Below are 26,693 nucleotides of genomic sequence, written 5' to 3' on the forward strand. Positions count from 1 at the left end.
GCCTTATTAAGATGATGCTTCCTCCCTGGTGGTCTCCAGGCACCTTGATCCCAGGGAGAGAGAGGAGACCAATGTGCCTCCCCTTCATGAGTTCAGGTGGACACCCTGCCCCACACCAGTGCTTCAGGCCATACTCAAAGTCAGTGGGAACTGCAAGGTTCTCCCTCAGACAGCATCACCAGTGGTCCACAGGCTGCTGCAGGTGCCTGTTACCTCACTCTGAGAAGATGGCATCCCCAGCAGAGTCCTGCTAGCTGATCCATGATTGTAACCCCTGCTCCATGGAGTCTCTCTTCTTTCTGAAGACTTTTCACTGAAAATTCTCTCCAGCTTTCCACTGGGAATACGGTTCCTCCCCTGTTCTGGTATCTTCCTGTGGTCAAAATCAGCATGTCGTTTCCCTATTTGGCCATCAGGGATCTCCTGCTTTTCTCATCTTGCAGAATCGAGAGACAGGATAAGATAATCTTATGTGGATTTCAGGTCATACAAGCTCTGAAACTCTGTTCTCATAATAATCTCAGTAGGGAATTATCTGTTCTTTCCCCTAAAGTGCCATCTCTTTAGCACCAAGGGAAGGTACTTGAACATTCCGCATACCTTTTCAGATTTGGAGTCCTCTAGATACTTCTTTTCGGTGAAAATATAAAGTCTATTATTTCATATAATTAGTCTGATATTCATTAGGATTTATTTCTGCTTTGAGATGATGAAGCATCTGGTATCTATAAGTGTCTATTTAGAAAAGTCACATTGCAGGAGAGGGCAACACCTTTATGATTGTATAGGATTATAGCCTTAGTGATGGACATAACAAAGTGCCCTTCAGATCTGTAACAAGACTGTGATCTGTCTATCTTGCCCCGATATTGTACTGAATACCTTATAGTACTTCTGTCCACACCACTTTTATGGTGCTTAGATACCTGACATAGTAATTATTTTTTTAATTAGATAGTAAACTTCCATGAAATCTCTTCCAACCAAAATAGGACCTGAAATCCATTCATGATGCTTAGAATACCTTGCAACTTGATGGGAAATTTTAGCTGTGAGAATAAATTGCTGTTTTTTAAGTACTTTAGACAGTGGAGTATAATTGTAACTTTGATGGGGAAAAATGTAGGGTAATTTGGAGTGAGAGATGAAGACAAATAGTGAATAAGATTTTTTTCACAGATTTATTTATTTATTCGAAAGGCAGAGTTACAGAAAGGCAGAGGCAGAAAGGAAGAGAGAGAGAGAGAGAGAGAGAGAGAGAGAGAGAGAGGTCTTCCATCCACTGATTCACTCCACAGTTGGCTGCAATGGCTGGAGCTACGCTGATCTGAAGCCAGGAGCCAGGAGCCTCTTCTGGATCTCCCACGTGGGTGCAGGGGCCCAAGGACTTGGGCCATCTTCCACTGCCTTCCCAGAACATAGCAGAGAACTAGATCGAAAGTGGAGCAGCTGGGACTTGAACCTGTGCCTGTATGGGATGCCAATACTGCAGGCAATGGCTTTACCCGCTATGTCACAGTGCTGGCCTCAGTGACTTAAGATTTTATTAGATAACTTTATACAGTAGAAGAGGCCTGTGAGAGAAGGAATTAACCTTGTAGTTTAGAAACCTGCATTGCTTCTTGGCTCCAGTTCTTGCAACCAGCTTTCTGTCAGTACAGACCCTGGCCAGGCAGCGGTCATGACTCAAGTAATTGGGTTCCTGCCACCTTATGGGAGACCTGGATTATGCTTTCTGCTCCAGGATTCAACCCCAACCCTAACCACTGTTGCCATTTGGGGAGTGAACCAATGGATGGAGCGCACTCTCTGCTTCTCAAATAAATATATTTTAAAAAGTGACCCATTGCTTTTCAGTAATCTGACTGACTCCTAGGGACTCTTCCAACTGAGTCGCTATAGATTGTGCAAGTCAGTACAACCATACCACATCCAAGCTTTCCTGCACTTCTCACATTCTGGCTCTAATTAGGGATTGCTCACATTGAGGAATTCTATGATTATCAATAACTGGATGCAGAATTAACAGTCTGGTCTACATTCTTGCCTAAATATTCCAAAATAAGACCCAAAGTCACACTGACTCTTTTACTCATTTTTTACTATAAATGTCTATTACGATTCTGCTCCCCTGCCATTCAGCACAGACATGGAACTTCTTGTCTGCATGGAGTTTCTGATGTTGGAAGTTAAGAGTTCAGAAGGAAGAGAGTACCAGATTCAACAGATAGAGTGTCTCTCCAGGATATGTTTTAGATACTTTTTTCTTAGTTTCCTACTTTCATGCTCATCTTCCGACTCCTCCAGTCCTGTAGCGTTTGCCTTGAAGCCACGGAGTAGTTTGAACGTAGCATGGTATCATATGACTCCCCCTGTTTTCCCTAGTGCCCTCATCACCTCTCCCCATGGCCTGCCTTTGCTCGCAATGCAAGTCTTTAACCCTCTCCAGCTAGCCCTTCCCTCCATCCGGCCCAGCCGGCAAGATATTAAGTCCTCATTGCGTTTCACCTTCATTTCATGTATGAAAGCTGTAGAGCTCTAGAAGTCTTTGGTTCTTTCATCTTCAGGTCACCTTATTTTTTTCTATTTTCTCAGAATTGTCTCACTTTTAATATGATAATAGCAATAGGTACTATTTTCTGAGTGTTTGCCATGTGCCGCATATTGTGACAGACATTTAATTACATCACTAATCACTTATAGCTCTAATCCTCATTCTATTCCTGCAGGATAGACATATTCATTTTAGAGATGAGAAAAGTGATTCTCAGATTATTTAAATGTCCGACTCCAAAGCCACTGAGGTTTCCAGTGTCTCATGCAGCACTTCTGCCCATTTAGGCCATATCAATATATGTTTATTTTGTTCATGTTAGCATTTTTTTATTTCAGAAAAAAATACATCACCAATAAGAAAAAACATTTCATCATATTTTAGCACACATCAGTTTGTTGTTTTATTTTTCTCATGTACTTGTCTTCTCTTTGTTTATATTCACACATATTTTAAACAGTATTTTAAACAGTATTTTAAACAGTATGATGATAATGTACATTTAGTCTTTATTCTGGAAATAAAAATTATGTACTTTGTTACTCTTTTCCCTCTTTTTTTTTTTTTTTGACAGGCAGAGTTAGACAGTGAGAAAGAGAGAGAGAAAGGTCTTCCTTTCCGTTGGTTCACCCCCAAAATGGCCGCTACAGCCAGAGCTATGCTGATCCAAAGCCAGGAGCCAGGTGCCTCCTCCTGGTCTCCCATGCTGGTGCAGGGCCCAAGCACTTGGGCCATCCTCCACTGCCCTCCCGGGCCACAGCAGAGAGCTGGACTGGAAGAGGAGCAACCGGGACAGAATCCAGCACCCTGACCAGGACAAGAACATGGGGTGCTGGCACCACAGGCGGAGGATTAGCCTAGTGAGCCACGGCACCAGCCTCCCTGTTGTTTTAAAAGGTACATGCTTTTCATTAGATTTTTTTCATCAAATCTCTTTTTAAAAATGTGCTAGTGTAGAAATTTAGATTTTTTCCATTTTGTGGTAATATGAATTATGTTATAATAATGATATGTATGCAGCCTAAAAAGTTTAATGGTAGTACATAGGCATTTTAAAAACTTTCTTATTGTGGAATATTGCAATGTTTGCTTGGGAATAGAAGGAACCAATGTGTACTTACTACTCAGCTTCAATAATGAACATTTTGCCCACCTTATTTCATTGAATATCCCACTTTTTTCTTGAGAACAGTACAGAAAATTTCAGATGACTTACTATTCCACTTTTAAGCCCTTTATGATAGACTAGTAATGGATAAGGACTTTTTCCTATGATAATTTAATGCTCTGTGATATCCATCTAAGGTCTACATTTACATTTCTTTATTAAAAGAGTGGATTTTCACATTTGGTTTGTACAAATTACAATCTAAATGCGGTCCACACATTGCAATTGGTAGTTATTTCATTAAAGCTTCATTCATTCCAAAGGGTACACACACAAACACATTTTTTATACCATCGATTTGTTGGAGAAACAAGGTTACAAATGTGACAGAATGTTCCACATTCTGAGGTTGTTTTCTCTCTCGCTCTCTTTTTTTTATTTGACAGAGTTAGACAGTGAGAGCGAGAGACAGAGGAAAGGTCTTCCTTCCGTTGGTTCATCCCCCGAATGGCTGCTACGGCCGGAGCCATGCTGATCTGAAGCCAGGAGCCAGGTGCTTCCTCTCAGTCTCCCATGTGGGTGCAGGGGCCCAAGGACTTGGGCCATCTTCTGCTGCCTTCCTAGGCCACTGAAGAGAGCCAGACTGGAAGAGGAGCAACTGGGACTAGAACCCGGTGCCCATATGGGATGCCAACGCCGCAGGTGGAGGATTAACCGAGTGAGCCACAGCGCCGGCCCTGAGGTTGTTTTCTCAACGTATCATTCTGCTGGTTTCTACATCTTTAGTATTTGTTTTATTTGTTTGTTTATTTATATTTGAGAGGCAGACAGACTGAAAGAGGGAGAGAGAGAGAGAGCGAGAGAGAGCGAGCATGTGCAAGAGAGGGTGCTCCCATTTGCTGGGTCACTCCCCAGTACCCACAGCAGACAGCGTTGAGCCAAGGCTGGAAATGCAGTACAGGGTTCCCCTGTGAGTGGCAGGAACCTCGCTGCTTACACCATTACTGCTGCCTCCCAGGGACTGCACTGTCAGGAAATTGGAGTCTGCAGCAGGGCCAGGGAATTGAGCCAAGGAATATCGATGTGAGGGGCATCTTAACCACCAGCCAATGCAAGGCCAGGGAATTGAGCCAAGGAATATCGATGTGAGGGGCATCTTAACCACCAGCCAATGCAAGGCCAGGGAATTGAGCCAAGGAATATCGATGTGAGGGGCATCTTAACCACCAGCCAATGCAAGGCCAGGGAATTGAGCCAAGGAATATCGATGTGAGGGGCATCTTAACCACCAGCCCAATACAAGCTCCTATAGGGTTTGTTTTAATTTAATTTTGGCTGTATTTGTAATCCAGGCCTTTTTTGACTTGGAATCAAATTTAGTATTTTTCTGACAACATTTTAGGAGATCAAAAACTATTTTCTTGTTCTTCTAGGCAATGTCTTTATATATATATATATATATATATATATTTGAAAGGCAGAGCTACAGAGAGAGGGGGACAACTTTCATCTGCGGATTCACTCCCCAAATGGCTGCAATGGCCTGGGCTGGGCCATGCCAAAGCCAGGAGCCTGGCACTCCATCCAGGTCTCCCACATGGATGCAGGGGCCCAAGGATTTGGGCCATCTTCTGCTACTTGTCCAGGCTTGTTAGCAGGTATTGGAAGTGGAGCAGCCAGGACTTGAACTGGCACACATGTGGGATGTCATCATTGCAGACAGCAGCTTAACCAACTATGCCACAATACCAGCCCCTCAACAATCTCTTCTGTAGGCAATTTTCTCAAACTAAAAGCCCTTTTGTGTTATAGATGCATGTAATTGAATCCCTGCTGATACCAACTAGTTTCCTTCTAGCACCTTCCAATCCTGGTAGAAAACTAGAAATTGACTGAAATAATTTTGAAAGCTATTTGAAGAATAAAAGAAACTTAGATTTGATTTGACAGAGCAATGATTGAGAATTGAAGAAGAACACCCCCAACCTTCACCATCAAATATTCTGGTTTGCAGATTGGATTCAAGTGAAGAAGATGTGACATGACTGTTGTATGCTGTCCTTACAGGTCAGGGAAGGGCTGAGACATAGCTTGTTTTCTGCTTCTGTTTTTTTTTTTTTTTTTTTTTTGAGCTTAGGGTAGTTTAAGTGAGGTTTTCCATTTGGAGTGATAATGTGAAAGGCCATCATAAAGCAGGAAGCTGTAATGAGTTTGGTTGCATTGCAAGGATTCTCTGGCACAAAGAGCAAGTTGTGATTGGAGTAGAGGAATAGGGACTTTTCCTGTCTTGCTATTACTCATTCCTTCTTGTATCAAAACCTTCAAAGAATTCATGGAAATGCATATTATGAAAAGATTATGCACAGATTTCAAAATCCTTGTGCACCAAAATAAACTTATCTTTAGTTTCATTTTTCTCTTAACTTTTTGGAATACACTTGCATTTTAGACATGGTGTTTGAGGCACCTCTTGAGAACCACATAATGTCAAATCCCCCCAAGCAGAGGAAAGGAATGTCCATAATATATGACTCCCAGAGTTGCCCAGCAATTAGGAGAGGCAGAGCAATGCTTCTCTTTTCTCTGTGGTCCCAGGAAAATGTAGAGAACATGTATGACTTTCCTTATATATCATTAAGTGAAGTTAGATCTTCCACAACCTGGTTTGCCAGACCATTCCAACCAATTGCACCTTTACACTCTAGAGGTGAAGTCCCAGCATCACAGAGAAGGAAGACATAAAGCCTAAGGCAAGATTCTTTACTATCCCTGCAACTGGAAATGCTAGGTTGAGGCACTATTACAATTTAAAAATATCTTCCAGAGGTACTTGTGACACTGTGTTAGTGGGAACATGGATGGAGATGGCTCATGACAATAGCTTTAGAGAGAAGAGGGCTGTGAAGTGCTTTATTTGAGTGGTCTCTCTTTTGGGACTGAATTCAAGTATCTGAATTTTTCTCTTTTATCTTATTGAGCAGGCTGTGGAATAGAGACTCTGAATTTTGACTTTGAGCTCTGGGAATACAGACTTGCCTCATTATTTTAACTTCTGCTTGTTCATTTGTTTTATTCATTTCCATCATATGGCATAGGCAACACTACTGGAAGGTCAGTCACAGAAACTGAGAGTCTGCAAATGGGGGAAAAAATACTCAAAATTACATTATTTAATTCTGTGTCCTTGGATAACATTATTTTTGGCAACTCAGTCATTGCCAAGTTTAAGCTTTAGTGTTAATCATATTTTTTAATAATTTTATAAAGATGTTTATTTTATTTATTTGAAAGACAAAGTTAACAGAGAGAGAAGTAGAGACAAAGAGAGAGAGAGAGAGAGAGAGAGAGAGATCGTCCATCCACTGGTTCACTTCCCAAATGGCCACAAGCCAGGAGCCAGGAGCTTCTTCCGGGTATCTCACATTGGAGTAGGGACCCAAACACTTGGGCCATCCTGTGCTGCTTTCCCAGCCGCATTAGCAGGGAGCTGGATCAGAAATGGAGCAGCTGGGACTCGAACTGGTGCCCATATGGGATGCCATTGTTGCAAGCTTGAACTTTAACCCTCTGTGCTGCAGTGTGTCAGCCCTGTGTTAACCATATTTTAAAATTTCTCTTTGCCCTGTATTAACTGTTACTGAGAATCCTTATCATTGTTTTGTTTTTTCCTAATTGTCCCTGGGTATGCCTCAGTGGACATTATAAGCAATTCTTTCTCTTTTCTATGCAACCTTTAAATCAACATTCTGGTAAACTACACTATATTTGCAGGGTTTGTTTCTTGATGACATGTTTAGTATTACTCTTGATACTTCTATGATGTATATGCAGGGAGTATAGGTAATGTGTGTGTAAAAAGCATTGTGAGGACAGTGAGTAATGTGTGTGCAATAGAGCATTGGTGAACTATCATAAATGAGGGGAGAGAGCAGCGAGCAGCGTCTTTTTTTTTTTTTTTTTTTTTTTTTTTTGACAAGCAGAGTGGACAGTGAGAAAGAGAGAGACAGAGAGAAAGGTCTTCCTTTTTGCCGTTGGTTCACCCTCCAATGGCCGCTGCGGCCGGCGCATCTCGCTGATCCGAAGCCAGGAGCCAGGTGCTTCTCCTGGTCTCCCATGGGGTGCAGGGCCCAAGCACTTGGGCCATCCTCCACTGCCTTCCCGGGCCATAGCAGAGAGCTGGCCTGGAAGAGGGGCAACCGGGATAGAACCCGGTATGCTGGCGCCGCAAGGCGGAGGATTAGCCTGTTAAGCCACGGCGCTGGCCCTTTTTTGGTTTTGAGCCAGTCACATAAGGAACAAAAAAGTGAAAGAGGATGTTGCTTTAGGCTTGAGTTTATACGAAGGACTACAGTAGTTACATCCCTTTAGATAAACTTGTCTAGTATTTCTCAAGAGTATAAAAACAGTCTAGAAAATGTAGCATTTTATTAAACTAGCCACCAATTTGTCAGTTAAGTTTTCTTGAAAGTTTAACAATAGGCCGGCGCCGTGGCTTAACAGGCTAATCCTCCGCCTTGCGGCGCCGGCACACCGGGTTCTAGTCCCGGTCGGGGCGCCGGATTCTATCCCGGTTGCCCCTCTTCCAGGCCAGCTCTCTGCTATGGCCCGGGAAGGCAGTGGAGGATGGCTCAAGTGTTTGGGCCCTGCACCCGCATGGGAGACCAGGAGAAGCACCTGGCTCCTGGCTTCGGATCAGCGCGATGCGCCGGCCGCAGTGGCCATTGGAGGGTGAACCAACGGCAAAAGGAAGACCTTTCTCTCTGTCTCTCTCTCACTATCCACTCTGCCTGTCAAAAAATAAAAAATAAAAAAAAAAAAAAGAAAGTTTAACAATAGTATATAAGATTCTATACTCAATGAAAGGCACTAATATATAACTCTACGACCCAAACATAGAACTTTAGGGTTAAAAGGAGACCTAAAAACCATACTACTTAGTACTTTTACCTTGTACAAAATGGAACTAAAGCTCCTGAGTTTTTCTAGATCAAATGACTACTTAATTGCTGAAAAGAGTTGAGTTTTTTGCCCCTAATCTCTGTTTAAATTTATTTTTTTTGTTTTTTGTTTTTGTTTTTTAAAAAGATTTTTATTTTATTTATTTGAAAGACAGAGTTACAGAGAGAGGTAGAGACAGAGAGAGAGGTCTTCCATCCACGGTTCACTCCCCAGATGCGCCGATCCAAAGCCAGAAGCCAGGAGCCAGGAGAAGGGGCCCAAGAACCTGGGCCGTCTTCTACTGCTTTCTCAGGCCATATCAGAGAGTTGGATCGGAAGAGGAGCAGCCGGGACTAGAACTAGCACCCATATGGGATGCTGGCACTTCAGGCCAGGGCATTAACCCACTGTACCACTGCGCCGGCCCATCTGTGTTTAAATTTAGTCAGTGTTGAGTAGGAGTGATAAATATTTATCTCAGGAACTAATAAATTAATTTTATTTTACATTTTTCTATCATGAATTATTCTTAATTTATAAAAAATTTTAGTTTGATCTTCAACATTCTCACTGAATATTGTTATTGGGGAAATACTAAAAAATTGGCATACTAAGGCCCTGCAGTGTGATGCTAGGCAGACATAGTCAGGTCTCTGGGAACCACACACAGCTCTGGGTGTGTTCTGGTGACACATTTCAACAGGGCACCAGCCTATGTGCGCCTGCGTGTCCATTCTGAAATGTAAGCAAAAGGTGTCTGGCTCCATTATTTTGTTTTACCTGATTTTCATGAACATCTTTAAAAAAGTGTGTGTGGGGCTGGCGCCATGGCCACCTGTGGTGCTGGCATCCCATATGGGCGTTGGTTCTAGTCCCAGCTGCTCCTATTCCAGTCCAGGTCTCTGCTATGGCCTGGGAAAGCAGTGGAAGATGGCCTTGGGCCCCTGCACCCACATGGGAGACCAGGAAGAAGCACCTGGCTCCTGGCTTCAGATCGGCGCAGCTCTGGTCATAGAGGCCATTTGGGGAGTGAACCAACAGATGGAAGACCTTCTCTCTGTCTCTCTCTCTCTCTCACTGTAACTCTACCTCTCAAATAAATAAATTGAATCTTTAAAAAAACAATGTGTGTGTGTGTGTGTGTGGTTTGTTCACCAAAGTAGGAAGAATAAAATGATTCAAATACATCATGAAGAATGTTGCTAATCGTTTCCAACTCAAAGCTTTTGTGCCTCAGACTCTCCAGACAGAATATATACGTAATTGCACCCAAAACTGATCTGAGACTTATGGAGGACCTACATGGTTCTTTGGTAGAAAAGGAAAGCATCTCTGCCACTCTTCTTCCATGTGCTTGTCTGGATTTTGTCTTTCTCTTTCATTGTGCTCTGATTTTTGAATCCTTTGACTGATTACCTTTGGAAAGAACTTGCTTGTGGTCCATGAACATAAATTTCTCTTTGTCTCATCATGTTAGTGTGCTGTATTCTAGTCTTTCCCTGGGAATGGATACAGTTTTTAAAGTGGGTAATTGGAATGTGCTACCTTGAGTGTTCAGTTCATATTTACTTTGTTCTACTGCTTAGCAGTTTGGGCTTTTAAGCAAACAAGAGAGTAACTTTCTGAATATATGAATGGAGTAAAAATAAAAGAGCTTCACTATCAGATATGAATCAAATGTGCTGTACAGACTAATCCATTATTTGAATATATCTGGAACTGCATGAATTAATCTTAATCATGTTTATTCTTCTAAAAATATCAACAGTTAAAAATTGTATATCTCATTATTAAAAATGGTTTTGGAGCTGAGATGTAATCTCCTAAATGAAGGAATAAAAATAAGAGTAGGATGAGCCAGCTAACCATTTTTCTTCCTAAAAAATGGAAATAATGGAGATCAAGTCTGTTGGGCATTGTTCAATAAATCAGAAGACTTATGACATGTCTGATATTTTATTAACAAAATTTTGATTTGATTTATCTATTTAAAATAACTGGCAAGGTATTCTTTAAGTGCTGAAACATAAATTCCAAACATGGAACCTTGATTTATGTTAATGGAGGCTTACATGGGAGACACAGCAGTGATCACAGATTTTGCAGTGTTCTTTCAGTTGGGGGATGAAACCACAGAGAAGTACAGAAAAAACTGCTGCTGTCTGTCCCCTCTGTTGATGTAAGGATGACAACTGTCCTAAGAAATGATACCATCTTGATGACACAACCTTTCACTTCTTTTCCAGAACCTCCAGATTTTCTGAAATCTGCTCCACAGTTCTGAATGCCTGTGTCTCCAGACTTCCACAAGAATCGCAGTGGAGTTTTATTAAAACGTTCCTTGGTAATACTGGGTCTTTCTGATCCCTTACAGTAACGTTTATATTTTCATATTCCTCAAAGCGCCTTCATCTCCCCTGCCTCTTAGACTCTGAATGACACCTACTGAATAACCTATTCCAATTCTGTGTCAATCCAGAATATGCCTGTATTCTACTCGGGCTGCTAGGCATTACCAGAGAGAAACTGCATGGTCATGCGAATTGGCACCACTCCACATCTTTACTTTCCAGCCTCAGGAACTTCTATACCATTTGCACCATGCAGCCCTCTTCCTTGTTCTTTGCAGGACTGTCCCCTTCTGATCCTTTAGGCTGCACCCTAACTGTTGCTGCCTTAGAGAATCCTTCCATGATCTCCCTATGAAAGGAGGTCTTCCCCCAGTCCAGTGCCCTGTTGATTTCAAGACATTTTGCACTCTTTGTACTTCTATGTTTGCCTTACTGTTTCGACCATTAGTTTCTTGTGCCTAGGGAAAGCATCTATTCGACTAATTACTATAGAACTGTATTTTCTAGCACACAGTAAACCTTCAGCAGCATTTTTTGTATAAATAAATAAATAAATAGTTAGATTGTGTTTGAGAAAGAGAAGCATTTTCCTAAGTTAAATAAATATTGAAAGCGCTGCTTTAAATAAGCATAGCCACAAGCCATCCTTATAGATGTTAAGTTGCTTCACCTTTCAAATAAGCTTCTTAAGTGTGGTGAAATAGTTAAACAGATGTTTGTGTTCTGATTTTGGAACCTGCAGCACTTGCTGATCCTCTGTAATGGTGATTCCCAACTTCCCTTTGTCTGCAGGTGCACACAGGCTGATGCTTTGTTGACATGTGCTGCCCAAACACAAATAGGGCTGTATATGGTTCTTGGAGCCCTGACTGTTCTCCACTCAGGAAATCATACTGGGGTGTGAGTGAGGGCGAGTGTAAGGCTACTGGTAGGATTACCTTGACTCTATTTTGTTTTGTCTTAAAATGCAAAAGACAAACCAATTATACATTGTATGTTTTTAAAAAGTTGTAATGAATTAACTTGCTTCACACCTCACAACCAATCAGGACACATCAGTTTGTCATGACGTGTGATTTTTAAAAACTATTTATTTATTTATTTGAAGGCAGAGAGAGAGAGAGATCTTCCATCCTCTGATTGACTCCCTGAATGCCTGCAATAGCTGGGCCAGGCTGAAACCCAGGACTAAGAACTCCATCCAGGTCTCCCACATGTGTGACAGGAACCCAAATACTTGGGCCATCATCATCCACTGCCCTACAGGTTTGTTAGCAGGAAACTTAATGGGAAGCGTGCAGTAGCTGGGACTCAAACAGGCCTTCTGATGTGGGATCAGGGCATCCTAGGTAGTAGCTTAACCCACTGTATCACAACACCTGTCCCATGACTAAAAAGAATGCATTTGATAGTGAAAGCAAGAGCAAGAGCGAGAGTGTGAGTGAGCGAGCGAGCGAGCGAGAGAGAGAGAACAAGAACTCCCACCAGCTGGTTCACTCCTCAGATATCTGCATTGGTTGAGGCTGTACTGAGGCTGAAGCTGGGAGCTGGGAATTCAATTTAGGTTTCCCATGTGGGTTGCAGAGACCCAACTACTTGAAATATCACTGCTGCCACCCATGCTCTGCATTTATAGGAAACTGAAATCAAGAGCCAGAGCTGAGTCAAACCCAGGTTCTCTTATATGGGATGTGAGTGCCTTAACCTCTAGACGAAATGCTTCCTCCTGACATATGACTTTTGAACTGATGTTTTATAAATTGGTCCTAAATTTCTGGGAGCACATTACTGTTTATATTTTTTGGAGAAAAAAAGAATAAATGTAGATGAGAGGACAAAACAGCTATACTATAGGAGCGGAGGGGAACTCATGGAAATAATAATTGCAGGAGAGCTTATACCATGCCTGGTAAGGTGTTAACTCTGAAACTCTTCCTTCTTGATTATCATAAATGCATATTATTTAACTTGAGCTATATAAATGCAAATACTAGACATATTTGGTCTGAAAATATAGTTTCATATGGTTTCAGCTAATTAATTCATTAGTGTGTTCTATCATTCATCTAAAATGTACTTGGGGATGAGTTATAAGCTCTTGCAAAAGGGAAAAGAGCAACAAAATAGTGAAACCTTTGATGTGTCTTTTAGTGGCTTCTTTTTTAATACAAGTCAACTAATCAATGAACTTGTCAGTCTGGGTTGTACATCCTTAGCCTAGTACCGGTCTATCAGCTATCTGGGGCATACCAGAAAAATCCAGGATAGGTCTGGACCATAGAAATTTCCATCACTATGGGAAGAACCAAACATCTAGGAAGTAGTTTACATATGATAAATTATGCCTCAAACAAGAATGCATTTTTTTTTTGCCAAACTGGTTCCTTTTTTCTGTTGCCACTTTCGTAGTCTTTAAAATTTTTCCCCCAGAAATCTTATATTTAAGGAATGTAAGCTTCATACATTTCATAATTACAACTTTAGGAACATGGTTATTTATTTATTTATTTATTTGACAGGCAGAGTGGACAGTGAGAGAGAGAGAGAGAGACAGAGAGAAAGGTCTTCCTTTTGCCATTGGTTCACCCTCCAATGGCCGCCGCGGCTTGTGTGCTGCAGCCAGCACACTGCGGTGATCCGAAGGCAGGAGCCAGGTGCTTCTCCTGGTCTCCCATGCAGGTGCAGGGCCCAAGCACTTGGGCCATCCTCCACTGCACTCCCAGGCCATAGCAGAGAGCTGGCCTGGAAGCGGGCAACCGGGACAGAATCCGGTGCCCCAACCGGGACTAGAACCCAGTGTGCCGGCGCCGCAGGTGGAGGATTAGCCTATTGAGCCGCGGCGCTGGCCAGGAACATGGTTATTCTTCCCACCATACCCACTCTCCCACCCACACTCCCATCCTTCTTCATCCTCCTTCTCTTATTCCCATTCTTATTTTTTACTAAGATCTATTTTCAATTAATTTTATACACATATGATTAACTATATGTTAAGAGTTCAACAAATAGTATGCAAAAAAACCCTATTCCTCAATAGTCGAAATAAGGCTCCATGGTCAAAATCCTTGGTTCTCAAAGTGTCAATTTCACTTCTATAGATTGCCTTTTAGGTGCTCTATTTGTTCTCATAGGTCAGGGAGAACATATAGTATTTGACCTTTTGGTACTGGCTTATTTCACTAAGTATGGTGTTTTCCAGTTTTATTTATTTTGTTGAAAATGACTGGATTTCGGGATTTTTTGTTGTTGTTGTTGTGTAGTACTCCACGGTGTATATATCCCATAATTTCTTTATAAAGTCCTCAGTTGATGGGCATTTGGGTTGGTTCTATATCTTAGCTATTGTGAATTGAGCTGCAATAAACATGGGGATACAGATAACTAATATGCTGATTTCATTTCCTTTGGATAAATTCCCAGGAGTGGGATGGCTGGGTTGTATGGTAGGTCTATATTCAGATTTCTGAGGTATCTCCATATTGTCTTTTTAAAAAAAAAAGATTATTTATTTATTTATTTGAGAGTTAGACTTACAGACAGTGAGAGGTAGAGATAGACAGAAAGGTCTTCCTTCTACTGGTTCACTCCCTAAATGGCTACAACAGCCGGAGCTTTGCCTATCCAAAGCCAGGAGCCAAGAACTTCCTCTGGTCTTTCATATGGGTGCAGGGGCCCAAGGACTGGGCCATCATCCACTGCTTTCCTAGGCCATAGCAGAGAGCTGGTTTGGAAGAAGAGCAGCCGGGACTAGAAATGACGCTCACATGGGATGCTGGCGCCACAGGCAGAGGATCAACCTATTGCACCACAGCGCTGGTCGTCCATATTGTCTTCCATAGTGGTTTTACCAGTTTACATTCCCACCATCAATGAATTAGGGTACCTTTTACCCAACATCTTCACCAGCATTTGTTGTTTGTTGATTTATGTATGAAAGCCATTCTAACAAGGGTAAGGTGAAACCTCATTGTGGTTTTAATTTGCATGTCCGTGACAGGCAGTGATCCTGAGCATCTTTTCATGTATCTGTTGGCCATTTGGATTTCCTCTTTTGAAAAATATCTATTGAGGTCCTTGGCCCATCTCTTAACTGGATTGTTTGTTTTGTTGTTGTGGAGTTTCTTCATCTCTTTATATATTCTGGTTATTAGTCCCTTATCAGTTGCATAGTTTTTAAATAATTTCTCCAATTCTGTCACTTGCTTCTTCATTTCCCTGAGTGTTTCTTTTGCAGTACAGAAGCTTCTCAATTTGATGTAATCCCATGTATTAATTTTGGCTTTGATTGCCTGTGCCTCTGGGGTTTTCTCCAAGAACTCTTGGCCTATGCCAATGTCTTGCAGGGGTTTCCCAATGTTCTCTAATAATTTGATGGTGTCAGGTCGGAGATTTAGGTCTTTAATCCATGTTGAGTAGATTTTTGTGTAAGGTGTAAGGTAGGGGTTGTTCCTGCATACTTTTGCATGTGGAAATCCAATTTTCCCAGCACCATTTGTTGAAGAGACTGTCTTTTCTCCAGGGATTGGTTTTAGCTCCTTGATCAAATATAATTTGGCTGTATATGTTTGCATTAATTTCTGGTGTTTTTATTCTGTTCCATTGGTCTCTCCATCTATTTTTGTACCAGTACCAGGCTGTTTTGATTATAACTGTCTTATAGTATGTCTTGAAATCTGGTATTGTGATGCCTCTGGCTTTGTTTTTGTTGTATAAGATTACTTTTAGCTATTTGAGGTCTCCTGTGCCTCCATATGAATTTCAACATCATTTTTATATATCTGAGAAGAAAGTCTTTGGTATTTTGATTGGTATCACATTGAATCTGTAAGTTGCTTTTGGAAGAATGGACATTTTGATGATGATATCGATTCTTCCAATCCATGGACATGGAAGATTTTTCTATTCTCTTGTATCTTCTCTTTCTTTCTTTAATATTTTGTAATTCTCTTAATAGAGATCTTTGACATTCTTGGTTAAATTTATTCCAAGGTATTTGATTTTTTTTTAGCTATTGTGAATGGAATTGATCTTAGAAGTTCAATCTCTGCCTTGGCATTATCTGTGTGTAGAAAGGCTATTGATTTTTGTGTGTTGATTTTATATCCTGCCACTTTAAAAAATTCTTCTATGAGTTCCAGTAGTCTCTTAGTGGAGTCTTTTGGATTCCTTATGTATAGAATCTTGTCATCTACAAATAAGAATAATTTGACTTTCTCCTTCCCAATTATATCCCTTTGGTTTCTTTTTCTTTTTTTTTAAAGAATTTATTTTATTTGAAAGTCAGAGTTACACAGAGAGAGAAGGAGAGGCAGAGAGAAAGAAGGAGAGGCAGAGGGAGAGAGAGAGACAGAGACAGAGACAGAGAGGTCTTCCATCCGGTGGTTCACTCCCCAATTGGCTGTAATGGCTGGAGCTGTGCCGATCCAAAGTCAGGAGCCAGGAGCTTTGTCCTGTTCTTCCACATGGCTTCAGGGGCCCAAGGACTTGGGCTATCTTCTACTGCTTTCCCAGGCCATTGCAGAGAGCTGGATCAGAAGTGGAGTAGTGGGGACTCAAACTGGCGCCCATATGGGATGCTGTCACTGCAGGCAGCAGCTTTACCTGCTACAACATAGCACCAGCCCCACTTTGATTTCTTTTTCTTGACCAATGGCTCTGTCTGAAACTTCCAGGACTCTACTGAATGACAGTGGTAAGAGTGGGCATCCTTGTCTGGTTCCAGATCTCAGTGGGAATGCTTCCAACTTTTCCTCATTCAATAGGATGCTGACTGTAATTTTGTTTTAAATTGCTTTGATTATGTTTAAGAATGTCCCTTCTCTACCCAATTTGCTTAGACTTTTCATCATGAAAGGGTGTTGTATTTTATCAAATGCTTTCTCTGATTCTATTGAGATAGTCATTTGGTTTTTGTTCTTCAATTTGTTAATGTGTTATATCACATTGATTGATTTGCAAATGTTGAGCCATCCCTGCATACCAAGGATAAATCCTACTTGGTCCGTATGAATGATCTTTCTAATCTGTGGTTGGATTTGAATGGCTAGTATTTTGTTGAGGATTTTTGCATCTATGTCATCTGGAAAATTGGTCTATAGTTATCTTTCTCTGATGTATCTTCAGGTTTAGGAATTAAGGTAATGCTGGTTTCATAGAAAGAGTTTGGGAGGATTCCCTACCTTTTAAATTCTTCTAATAGCTAAGAACTAAGTTCTAAGAACTAACTTGAGAAGAATTGGAGTTAGTTCTTATTTAAATGTCTGGTAGAATTCAGCAGTGAAGCCATCTGGTCCTGGGCTTTTGTTTGTTGGGAGGGTCTTTATTACTGACTCAATTCTTGTCTTTGTTATGGGCCTGTTTAGGTTTTCTGTGTCTCCTGGGCTCATTTTATGTGGATTGTGTGTGTCCAGGAATCTGTGCATTTCTTCTAGGTCCTGGTTTATTGTCACACAGCTTTTTGTAGTAATTTCTAATGATTCTTTTATTTCTGTGGTATCTGTTGAAACATTTCCTTTTTCATCTCTAATTTTATTGATTTGGTTCTTCTACTCCAATTTTTGTTTAGTTGGGACAATGGTGTGTCATTTTGTTTATTTTTTAAAAAAAATCAGCTCTCTGTTTTGCTGATCTTTTGTATTTTTTATGGTTTCAATTTTGTTTATTTCTTCTCTACTTTTAATTATTTCTTTTCTCCTACTAGTTTTGGGTTTGGTTTGCTGTTGTTTTTCTTGGTCCTTGAGATGCATTGATAACTCATTTATTTGGTGTGTTTCCAATTTCTTGATGTAGGCACTATCTGCTATAAACTTTCCTCTTAACTCCACTTTTGCTGTGTCCCATAAGTTTTGATATATTGTATTGTCATCGTCATTTGTTTCCAGAAATTTTTTGACTTCTCTTTTATTTTTTTCAATGACCCACTGTTCATTCAGGAGCATGTTGTTCAGTCTCAATACATTTGCAAATGTTCTAGAGGTTCTTGAGTTATTGATTTCCAGTTTCATTCCACTGTCGTCTGAGAAGATGCATGGTATGATTTCAATTCTTTTGAATTTGCTGAGACTTGTTTTATTGCCTAGCATGTGGTGAATCCTGGAGAAGGTTCCATGCATAGGTGAGAAGAATGTGTATTCTGCAACAGTAGGATGGAAAGTTCTGTAGATATGTGTTAGGTCCTTTGGTCTATAGTGTCAATTAACTCTGTTGTTTCCTTGCTGATTTTCTGTCTGTTAGAAATTTCCATTGCTGAAAGTGGGGTATTGAAGTTCCCCATTACTTTTGTATTGGAGTCTATGTCTCCCTTTAGATCCATTAACATTTCTTTTAAATAGCCAGGTGCTTTGTAATTAGGTACAAATACATTTATAATAGTGACATCTTCCTGTAGAATTGTTCCCTTAATCATTACATAGTGCCCTTCTTTGTCTCTTTTAACAATTTTTGTGTTGAAGTCAATTTTGTTTGATAGTAAGATGGCTACATCAGCTCTTTTTTGGTTTCTCTTAGCCTTGAACATCTTTTTCTATCCTTTGACTTTCAGTCTGTGTGTGTCTTGTTGGTGAGATGTGTTTCTTGTAGGTAGCAAATAGTTGAGTTTTATTTTTTAATCCATTCTGCCAGTCTGTGTCTTGTAACTAGAGTGTTGAAGCCATTTATATTCAAGGTGACTATTGATAAATAATGATTCTGCCCTGCTATTTTTACATAAATATTTGTATTGTTTACTTTGGATTTCCTTTGTACTTTCATTGGGAGATTTTCTACTTTCACCTACTTTTGTAGTGATGGCCATGTTTCTGTGTTTTGGGGGCAGCACATCCTTAAGCATTTTTTAGTATTGGTGAATGGGTTGTGACAAATTCTTTCAATTTCTGTTTGTTATGAAGGTCTTTATTTCACTTTCCTTCATAAATGAGAGTTTTGCAGGGTATAGTATTCTGGGTTGACAGTTTTTTTCTCTTAAGACTCAGACTATATCTCATCATTCACTCCTAGCCTATAGGGTTTCTGGTGAGAAGTCCACTGTGGATCTAACTGGAGATCTTCTGAAAGTAATCTGGCATTTCTCTCATGCACTTTTTATTTTTTTTAAACTTTCATTTAATAAATATAAATTTTGAAAGTACAACTTTTGGATTATAGTGTTTTTTTCCCCCATAACCACACTCCCACCTGCAAACCATCGCATCTCCTACTCTCTCTCCCATCCCATTCTTCATTAAGATTCATTTTTAATTATCTTTATATGCAGAAGATCAACTTAGTATATACTAAGGAAATATTTCAACAGTTTGCACCCACACAGACACACAAAGTATAAAGTGCTGTTTGAATACTAGTTTTACTGTTAATTTGCATAGTACAACATATTAAGGACAGAGATCCTACATGGAGAATAAGTGAACAGTGACTCCCGTTGTTAATTTAACAATTGACACTCTTATTTATGACGTCAGTAATCACTGGAGGCTCTTGTCATGAGCTGCCAAGGCTATGGAAGCCTCTTGAGATCACAAACTCCAACCTTATTTAGACAAGGCCGTAATCAAAGTGGAAGTACTCTCCTCCCTTCAGAAAAAGGTACCTCCTTCTTTTATGACCTGTTCTTTTCGCTGGGATCTTCCTCATAAAGATCTTTCATTTAGGTCAATTTTTTTTTTTTTTTGCCACAATGTCTTGGCTTTCCATGCCTGAGAAACTCTCATGGGCTTTTTAGCCAGATCTGAATACCTTAAGGGCTGATTCTGAGGCCAGAGTGCTGTTTAGGCATCTACCATTCTATGAGTCTGCTGTGTATCCCGCTTTCCATGTTGGATCATTCTCTCTTTTTTAATTCTATCAGTTATTATTAGCAGACACTAGTCTTGTTTATGTGATCCTTTTGACACTTAATCCTATCTTTATGATAAATTATGAACTTAAATTCATCACTTTAACTAGTAAAATGGCATTGGTATATGCCAACTTAAGGGGATTTCGAATATCATGGCATGTTTCTAGCTCTGCCATTAAGGGTAAGTCTGAGTAAGCATGTGCCAAACTGTACATCCCCTCCCTTTCTTATTCCCACTCTTATTTTTAACAGGGATCAATTTTCAGTCAAATTTAAACACCTAAGAATAATTGTGTGTTAGTTAAAGAGTTCAATCAATGATATTAAGTAGAACAAGAAAATATTAAAAAGAATAAAATAGTAAGTTGTTCCTCAACAGAACAAGGGCTGATCAAGTCATTGTTTCTTATAGTGTCAGTTTCATTTCTACAGGTTTCCTTTTTGTGCTTAGTTAGTTGTCATAGATTAGGGTGAAGATATATTTGTCCCTTTGGGACTGGCTTATTTCACTCAGCATGATGTTTTCCAGATTCCTCCATTTTGATGCAAATGACCGGATTTCATTTTTTTTTCACTGCTTAATAGTATTTTATAGAGTACAAATCCCATAATTGTTTTTCCAATCTTCTGTTGATGGGCATTTAGGTTGATTCCATATCTTAGCTATTGTGAATTGAGCTGCAGTAAACATTGAGGCATCTTTTATTTGCCAATTTAATTTCTCTTGGGTAAATTCTAAGGAGTGGGATGGCTGGGTCATGTGGTAGGACTGTATTTAGGTTTCTGAGGAATCTTCAAACTATATTCCATAATGGCTTTACCATTTTGCATTCCCACCAACAGTGGATTGGTGAGCCTTTTATCCCACATCCTCACCAGCATCTGTTGTTAGTTGACTTCTGTGTGTAAGTCATTCTAAGTGGGGTGAGGTGAAACCTCATTGTGGTTTTGATTTGCATTTCCCTGATTGCTAGTGATCCTGAATATTTTTTCATGTGTCTGTTGGCCATTTGGATTTCCTCTTTTGAAAAATATCTATTTAGGTCCTTGGCCCACCTCTTAAGTATGTTATTTATTTGTTGTTGTGGAGTTTCTTGATCTCTTGGTAGATTTTGGTTATTAATCCTTTATCAGTTGCAAATATTTGCAAATATTTTTTCCCATTCTGTCAGTTGCCTCTTCACTTTCCTTACTGTTTCTTTTGCAGAACAGAAGCTTCTCAATTTGATGTTAATCCTGGCTTTGACTGCCTGTGCCTCTGGGGTCTTTTCCAAGAAGTCTTTGCATGCGCCAATGTCTTACAGGGTTTCTCCGATGTTCTCTAATAATTTGATGGTGTCGGGTCATAGATTTAGATCTCTAATCCATGTTGAGTGGATTTTTGTGTAAGGTGAAAGTTAGGGGTCTTGCTTCATGTTTCTGCACGTGGTAATCCAGTTTTCCCAGCACCATTTATTGAATGGACTGTCCTTGCTCCAGGAATTGGTTTTAGATCCTTGATCAAATATAAGTTGGTTGTAGATGTTTGGATTGATCTCCGGTGTTTGTATTATGTTCCATCAGTCTATCCCTTTGTTTCTGTACCAATTCCATGCTGTTTTGATTATGTCTGTAGTATGTCTTAAAATCTGATATTGTGATGCCTCTGGCTTTGGTTTTTGTTTGTTTGTTTGTTTGTTTTATACAGAGTTAGACAGTGAGAAAGAGAGAGACAGAAAGGTCTTCCGTCCATTGGTTCACTCCCCAAATTGCCACTACAGCCAGCACACCGCACCGATCTGAGGCCAGGAGCGAGATACTTCCTTCTGGTCTCCCATGCAGGTGCAGGGCCCAAGCACTTGGGCCATCCTCCACTGCTCTCCCAGGCCACAGCAGAGAGCTGGACTGGAAGAAGAGCAACCAGGACAGAATCTGGCACCCCAACCAGGACTAGAATCCGGTGTGCCAGTGCTGCAGGCAGAGGATTAGCCAAGTGAGCTGCAGCACCGGCCCTGGCTTTGTTTTTGTTATGTAAGATTGCTTTAGCTATTCAAAATCTCCTGTGCCTCCATATGAATTTCAGCATCATTTTTTCCAGATTTGAAAAGAATGTCTTTGGTATTTTGATTGGTATCGCATTGAATGTATAAATTGCTTTTGGGAGAATGGACATTTTGATGATATTGATTCTTCCAATCCATGAGCATGGAAGATTTTTCCATTTTTTGGTATCCTCTTCTATTTCTTTAAGGTTTTGTAATTCTCATCATAGAGATATTTGACATCCTTGGTTAAGTTTATTCCAAGGCATTTGATTGTTTTTGTAGCTATTGTGAATAGGATTGGTCTTAGAAGTTCTTCCTGAGGAGAAGGAGTGGGAAAGGGGAGGGTTGCGGGTGGGAGGGAAGTTATGGGGGGGAGGGAGCCATTGTAATCCATAAGCTGTACTTTAGAAATTTATATTCATTAAATAAAAGTTTAAAAAAAAAAAGAAGTTCTTCCTTAGCCATGGCATTTTCTGTGTATACAAAGGCTGTTGATTTTTGTACATTGATTTTATATCCTGCTACTTTGCCAAACTCTTCCATGAGTTCCAATAGTCTCTTAGTGGAGATCCCATAAATAAAGATCCATAAATAAAAATAAACATCCCATAAATAAAGATCCATAAATAAAAATCCCCTAAATAAAGAATCATATCATCTGCAAAGAGGGCTGTTTGACTTCTTCCTTTCCAATTTGTATCCCATTAATTTCTTTTTCTTGCCTAATGACTTTTGCTAAAACCTCCAGAACTATATTGAATAGCAGTAGTGAAAGTGGGCATCCCTGTCTGGTACCAGATCTCAGTGGAAATGCTTCCAGCTTTTCCCCTTTCAATTTAATGCTGGCCATGGGTTTTCATAAATTGCCTTGATTGTGTTGAGGAATGTTCCTTCCATACCCAATTTACTTAGAGTTTTCATCATGAAAGGATGTTGTATTTTATCAAATGCTTTCTCTGCATATATTGAGATGATCATATGGTTTTTCTTCTGCAGTTTGCCTTCAGGAACTCCTAGAACCCAAATGTTGGGTTTTTTAATAGTATGCTGTAGATTCCCAACTATATTTTTTAGATTTTTAATTTCCTCTCCTGTGCTCTGTCTTCTAAGTCCAGTATTCTCTCTTCTGCCTCACTGATTCTGTTTTCAAGGCTCTCAACTGCGTTTTTTATTTGTTCTATTGAATTCTTCATTTCATTTTTATTTCTCTTTAATATCTCAATTTCATGTTCTATTGACTTCTTCATTTCTTTTTGATTCCTCCTGAAGATTTCGTTTTCATGAGAGAGATTTTCTTTCATGTCCTGCATGGATTTCAGTAGTTCATGCATTTGCTTTGGATTACTTCTAGTATTCTTATCATTGATTTTTTGAATTCCATTTCTTTAATATCTTCTATCTCATCATATTCATAATCTTTTATTGAAGTGTCATATTCTTTTGGGAGCATCATGTTGTTTTCCATATTTTTGTTTCTTGGGTTGTTGTGTTTGTTGTTTGGCATTTGTGGATGTATTCGTTGGCTTCTTCTTCTTTTGTTTTATCCACTGTGGCAGCTTTTTTCGTTGTACTATGACTGTAGCTAAGTAGACTGTCTGCTTTCAGTGAATCTCTAGAGGCTTGTAGTGGGTGTGACCAGAGAGCTCTGTTTAGTTCTTCAGGGTTATGGGTATGCCTAAAGTGACACACCCAGGTTTGGCATGGTAAACCTCTCTCTGTCTCTTTAATCAGAAGGGAGGTAATTCCACTCAGCTGAGCGCTTCTCCTCAATGGTGATCTGTGCTTGAGTGCTAGCCCCAGTGGATATAATATTCGACTGCTCTGTCCCAAGGACCACAGAAAGGATCTGTGCAGTCCTCAGTGTAATCTCAGGTTCCCCTGCAATGTCTCTCATTGGGTAGCTAGGGCCACACAAGCTTGTGGCATCTCCCACTGAGACTACTCAAAGTCTCAGCCACACTGTGAGTTCTCCCACACACCCTCAGGTTTTGTTTTTTTTTTTTCCCACAGTCCCGGTTCAGAAGCTTCACACAGTTACAAGTTCCTAGCTGCCTGTTATCTCTTCCTACCAGAGTCAGGTTTCTCTGCTTGGCTGATTGCCAGGTGCAGCCCCAAGCTGGCACAGCTATGACATTTGTCCAAAATGGCGCCTGCTCTATTGGCTTGTATGCCTTTGTGAGGTGATTGGAGAGATAGAATTGTGTCCATACCATCCCTTATTTTTTCTCTTCTCTAGTTAGGCTAGTGTACATTTCCCCCATGGGGCTTCATGCCACGTTCCTTCTAGGCTCTTCCTGCAGCTTTTCTGCCAGTGTCTCGGGCTACTGCGGTCTTGTCTCTACTCACTTTCCAGTGCTGGTGCAGAGGCTCTTGGCAGCTAGAGGCCCAAGCAATGGGTGCCTGTGCCCTCCACATAGGTCCACTGTGTCCGTCTAATTATGGAAGAGTTTGCTCTGCCATTTTTTCATTAACTCTTCCCTGAGAATACACTATATCCACTTTTATTAAACTATCTTCTCCTGGACTATCAGTAAGCTCCCTCCCTATTCCGACATCTTGGAACCTGCCCTCATCATGCACTTTTTAGAATCTTTTCTTTATGTTTTACTGTGGACAATTTGACTACAGTGTGTTGTCATGAAAATCTTTTCTGGTCATGTCTATTAGGAGTTCTTTGTGCTTCCTGCACTTAAGTGTCCCTCTCTTTCTTCTAATTAGGGATGTTTTCTGCAATTATTTCACTAAAAAGGCCTTCTAATCCATGCTCTCTTTCCTCACCTTCAGGAACTCCTAAGCCCATATGTTGGGTTGTTTGATAATATCCCATAGATCTCCAATAGTGTTTTTTTAGTTTTCTAGTTTCTCCTTTTCCCCCTCCCCTCCCCCTCCTCCTCCACTTTGAAACTTTGTTATTCTTTATTCTGCTTCACCAGTCTATTGTAAAGGATTTCCACCATAATTTTTTTATTTGTTCTATTGAATTCTTCATTTCTAAGATTTCATTTTGATTTTGATTTCTCTTTAAGATCTCAATTTCATGGGAGAAATTTTCTTTCATGTCTTGTATGGATTTCATTAGTTTCTGGATTTGCTTCTGATTACTTCTAAGTAATCCTATGATCAATTTTTTAAATTCCATTTCTGGCATTTCTTCTTTCTTTTCATCTTCCATTACATTCTTTTGGGGGTGTCATGTTGTCTTCCTTATTTTTTTTTTATTTTTATTTTTTATTTTTTTAACTTTTATTTAATGAATATAAATTTCCAAAGTACAGCTTATGGATTACAATGGCTTCCCCCCCATAACTTCCCTCCCACCCGCAACCCTCCCCTTTCCTGCTCCCTCTCCCCTTCCATTCACATCAAGATTCATTTTCAATTCTCTTTATATACAGAAGATCAGTTTAGTATATATTAAGTAAAGATTTCAACAGTTTGCCCCCACATAGCAACACAAAGTGAAAAAATACTGTTGGAGTACTAGTTATAGTATTAAATAACAGTGTACAGCACTTTAAGGACAGAGATCCTACATGATATTTTTTAAAAATTGATTAATTTTGTATGCAATTTCCAATTTAACACCAGATTTTTTTTTTCATTTTCAATTATCTTTATATACAGAAGATCAATTCAGTATATGCTAAGTAAAGATTTCATCAGTTTGCACCCACACAGAAACACAAAGTGTAAAAATACTGTTTTTTACATTGGAAAACACATTAAGGACAGATCCCACATGAGACGTAAGTACACAGTGACTCCTGTTGTTGATTTAACAATTTGACACTCTTGTTTATGGTGTCAGTAATCTCCCTAGGCTCTAGTCATTAGTTGCCAAGGCTATGGAAGCCTTTAGGGTTCGCCAACTTTGATCTTATTTCGATAGGGTCATAGTCAAAGTGGAGGTTCCCTCCTCCCTTCGGAGAAAAGTACCTCCTTCTTTGATGGCCCATTCTTTCCTCTGGGATCTCACTCGCAGCGATCTTTCATTTAGGTCTTCTTTTTTTTTTTTTTTTTTTTTTGACAGGCAGAGTGGACAGTGAGAGAGACTGATAGAAAGGTCTTCCTTTTGCTGTTGGTTCACCCTCCAATGGCTGCCACGGCCGGCGTGCTGCAGCCAGCGCACTGTGCTGATCCAAAGGCAGGAGCCAGGTGCTTCTCCTGGTCTCCCTTGGGGTGCAGGGCCCAAGCACTTGGGCCATCCTCCACTGCACTCCCGGGCCATAGCAAAGAGCTGGCCTGGAAGAGGAGCAACTGGGACAGAATCCGGTGCCCCAACTGGGACTAGAACCCGGGATGCCAGTGCTGCAAGGCAGAGGATTAGCTTATTGAGCTGTGGCGCCAGCCATCTTCCTTATTCTTATTTCTTGAATTTCTGCATTTATTATTAGGCATTTATGGAGATACTTATTGGTTTCTTTTTTGTTTTGTTATGTTTTTTCTCTGTGATGACCTTTATCTTTGGTCTATTCCTCTGTGGCTTAGTAGAGTGTTTGCATTTTCAGTGAATACCTAGAGGCATATTCTGGGTGTGATCAAGGGATCCATTCAGTGCTCCAGGGTGAAGGGCGTGTCCAAGGTGATACCCAAGTTGGGCGTGGTAAATCTCTTTTATTTTTATCAAATGGGAGATTTTTTTTCTGTTCTATTGACATAGTCTCACACTCACCCCCTCTCCTCAAAGATCAGTGCCTTGGTGCTAGCCCCACTGGGTATAATATTTGTCTGCATTGCCACAAGAACAACACAAAGGATCTGTGCATTCCTTGGTGTAAGCAGGAATCCCACAGCAATGACCCTCACCAGGGAATCAGGGAGCCCAGAGCATGTGGAACCAGCCACAGTGACTGCCCAAAGTCTCAGCCCTACCCTGCACCCTCCC

General features: G+C 40.3%; 1 protein-coding gene across 1 annotated transcript in view; it reads left to right on the top strand.

The window, feature by feature from the left end:
* CAAP1 (caspase activity and apoptosis inhibitor 1) overlaps positions 1 to 10,944 on the top strand; it is a 146,071-nt gene extending 135,127 nt beyond the window's left edge. Inside the window, exon 6 of the mRNA XM_062208127.1 lies at positions 10,847 to 10,944. Within this exon, the coding sequence (XP_062064111.1) occupies positions 10,847 to 10,884 (38 nt within the window). The 3' untranslated portion in view covers positions 10,885 to 10,944. The remainder of the gene's footprint in view (positions 1 to 10,846) is intronic.
* The last annotated feature ends 15,749 nt before the right edge of the window (positions 10,945 to 26,693 follow it).

Source organism: Lepus europaeus, chromosome 12 (assembly GCF_033115175.1).
Source record: "Lepus europaeus isolate LE1 chromosome 12, mLepTim1.pri, whole genome shotgun sequence".
In the NCBI taxonomy this organism is placed as follows: Eukaryota; Metazoa; Chordata; class Mammalia; order Lagomorpha; family Leporidae; genus Lepus; species Lepus europaeus.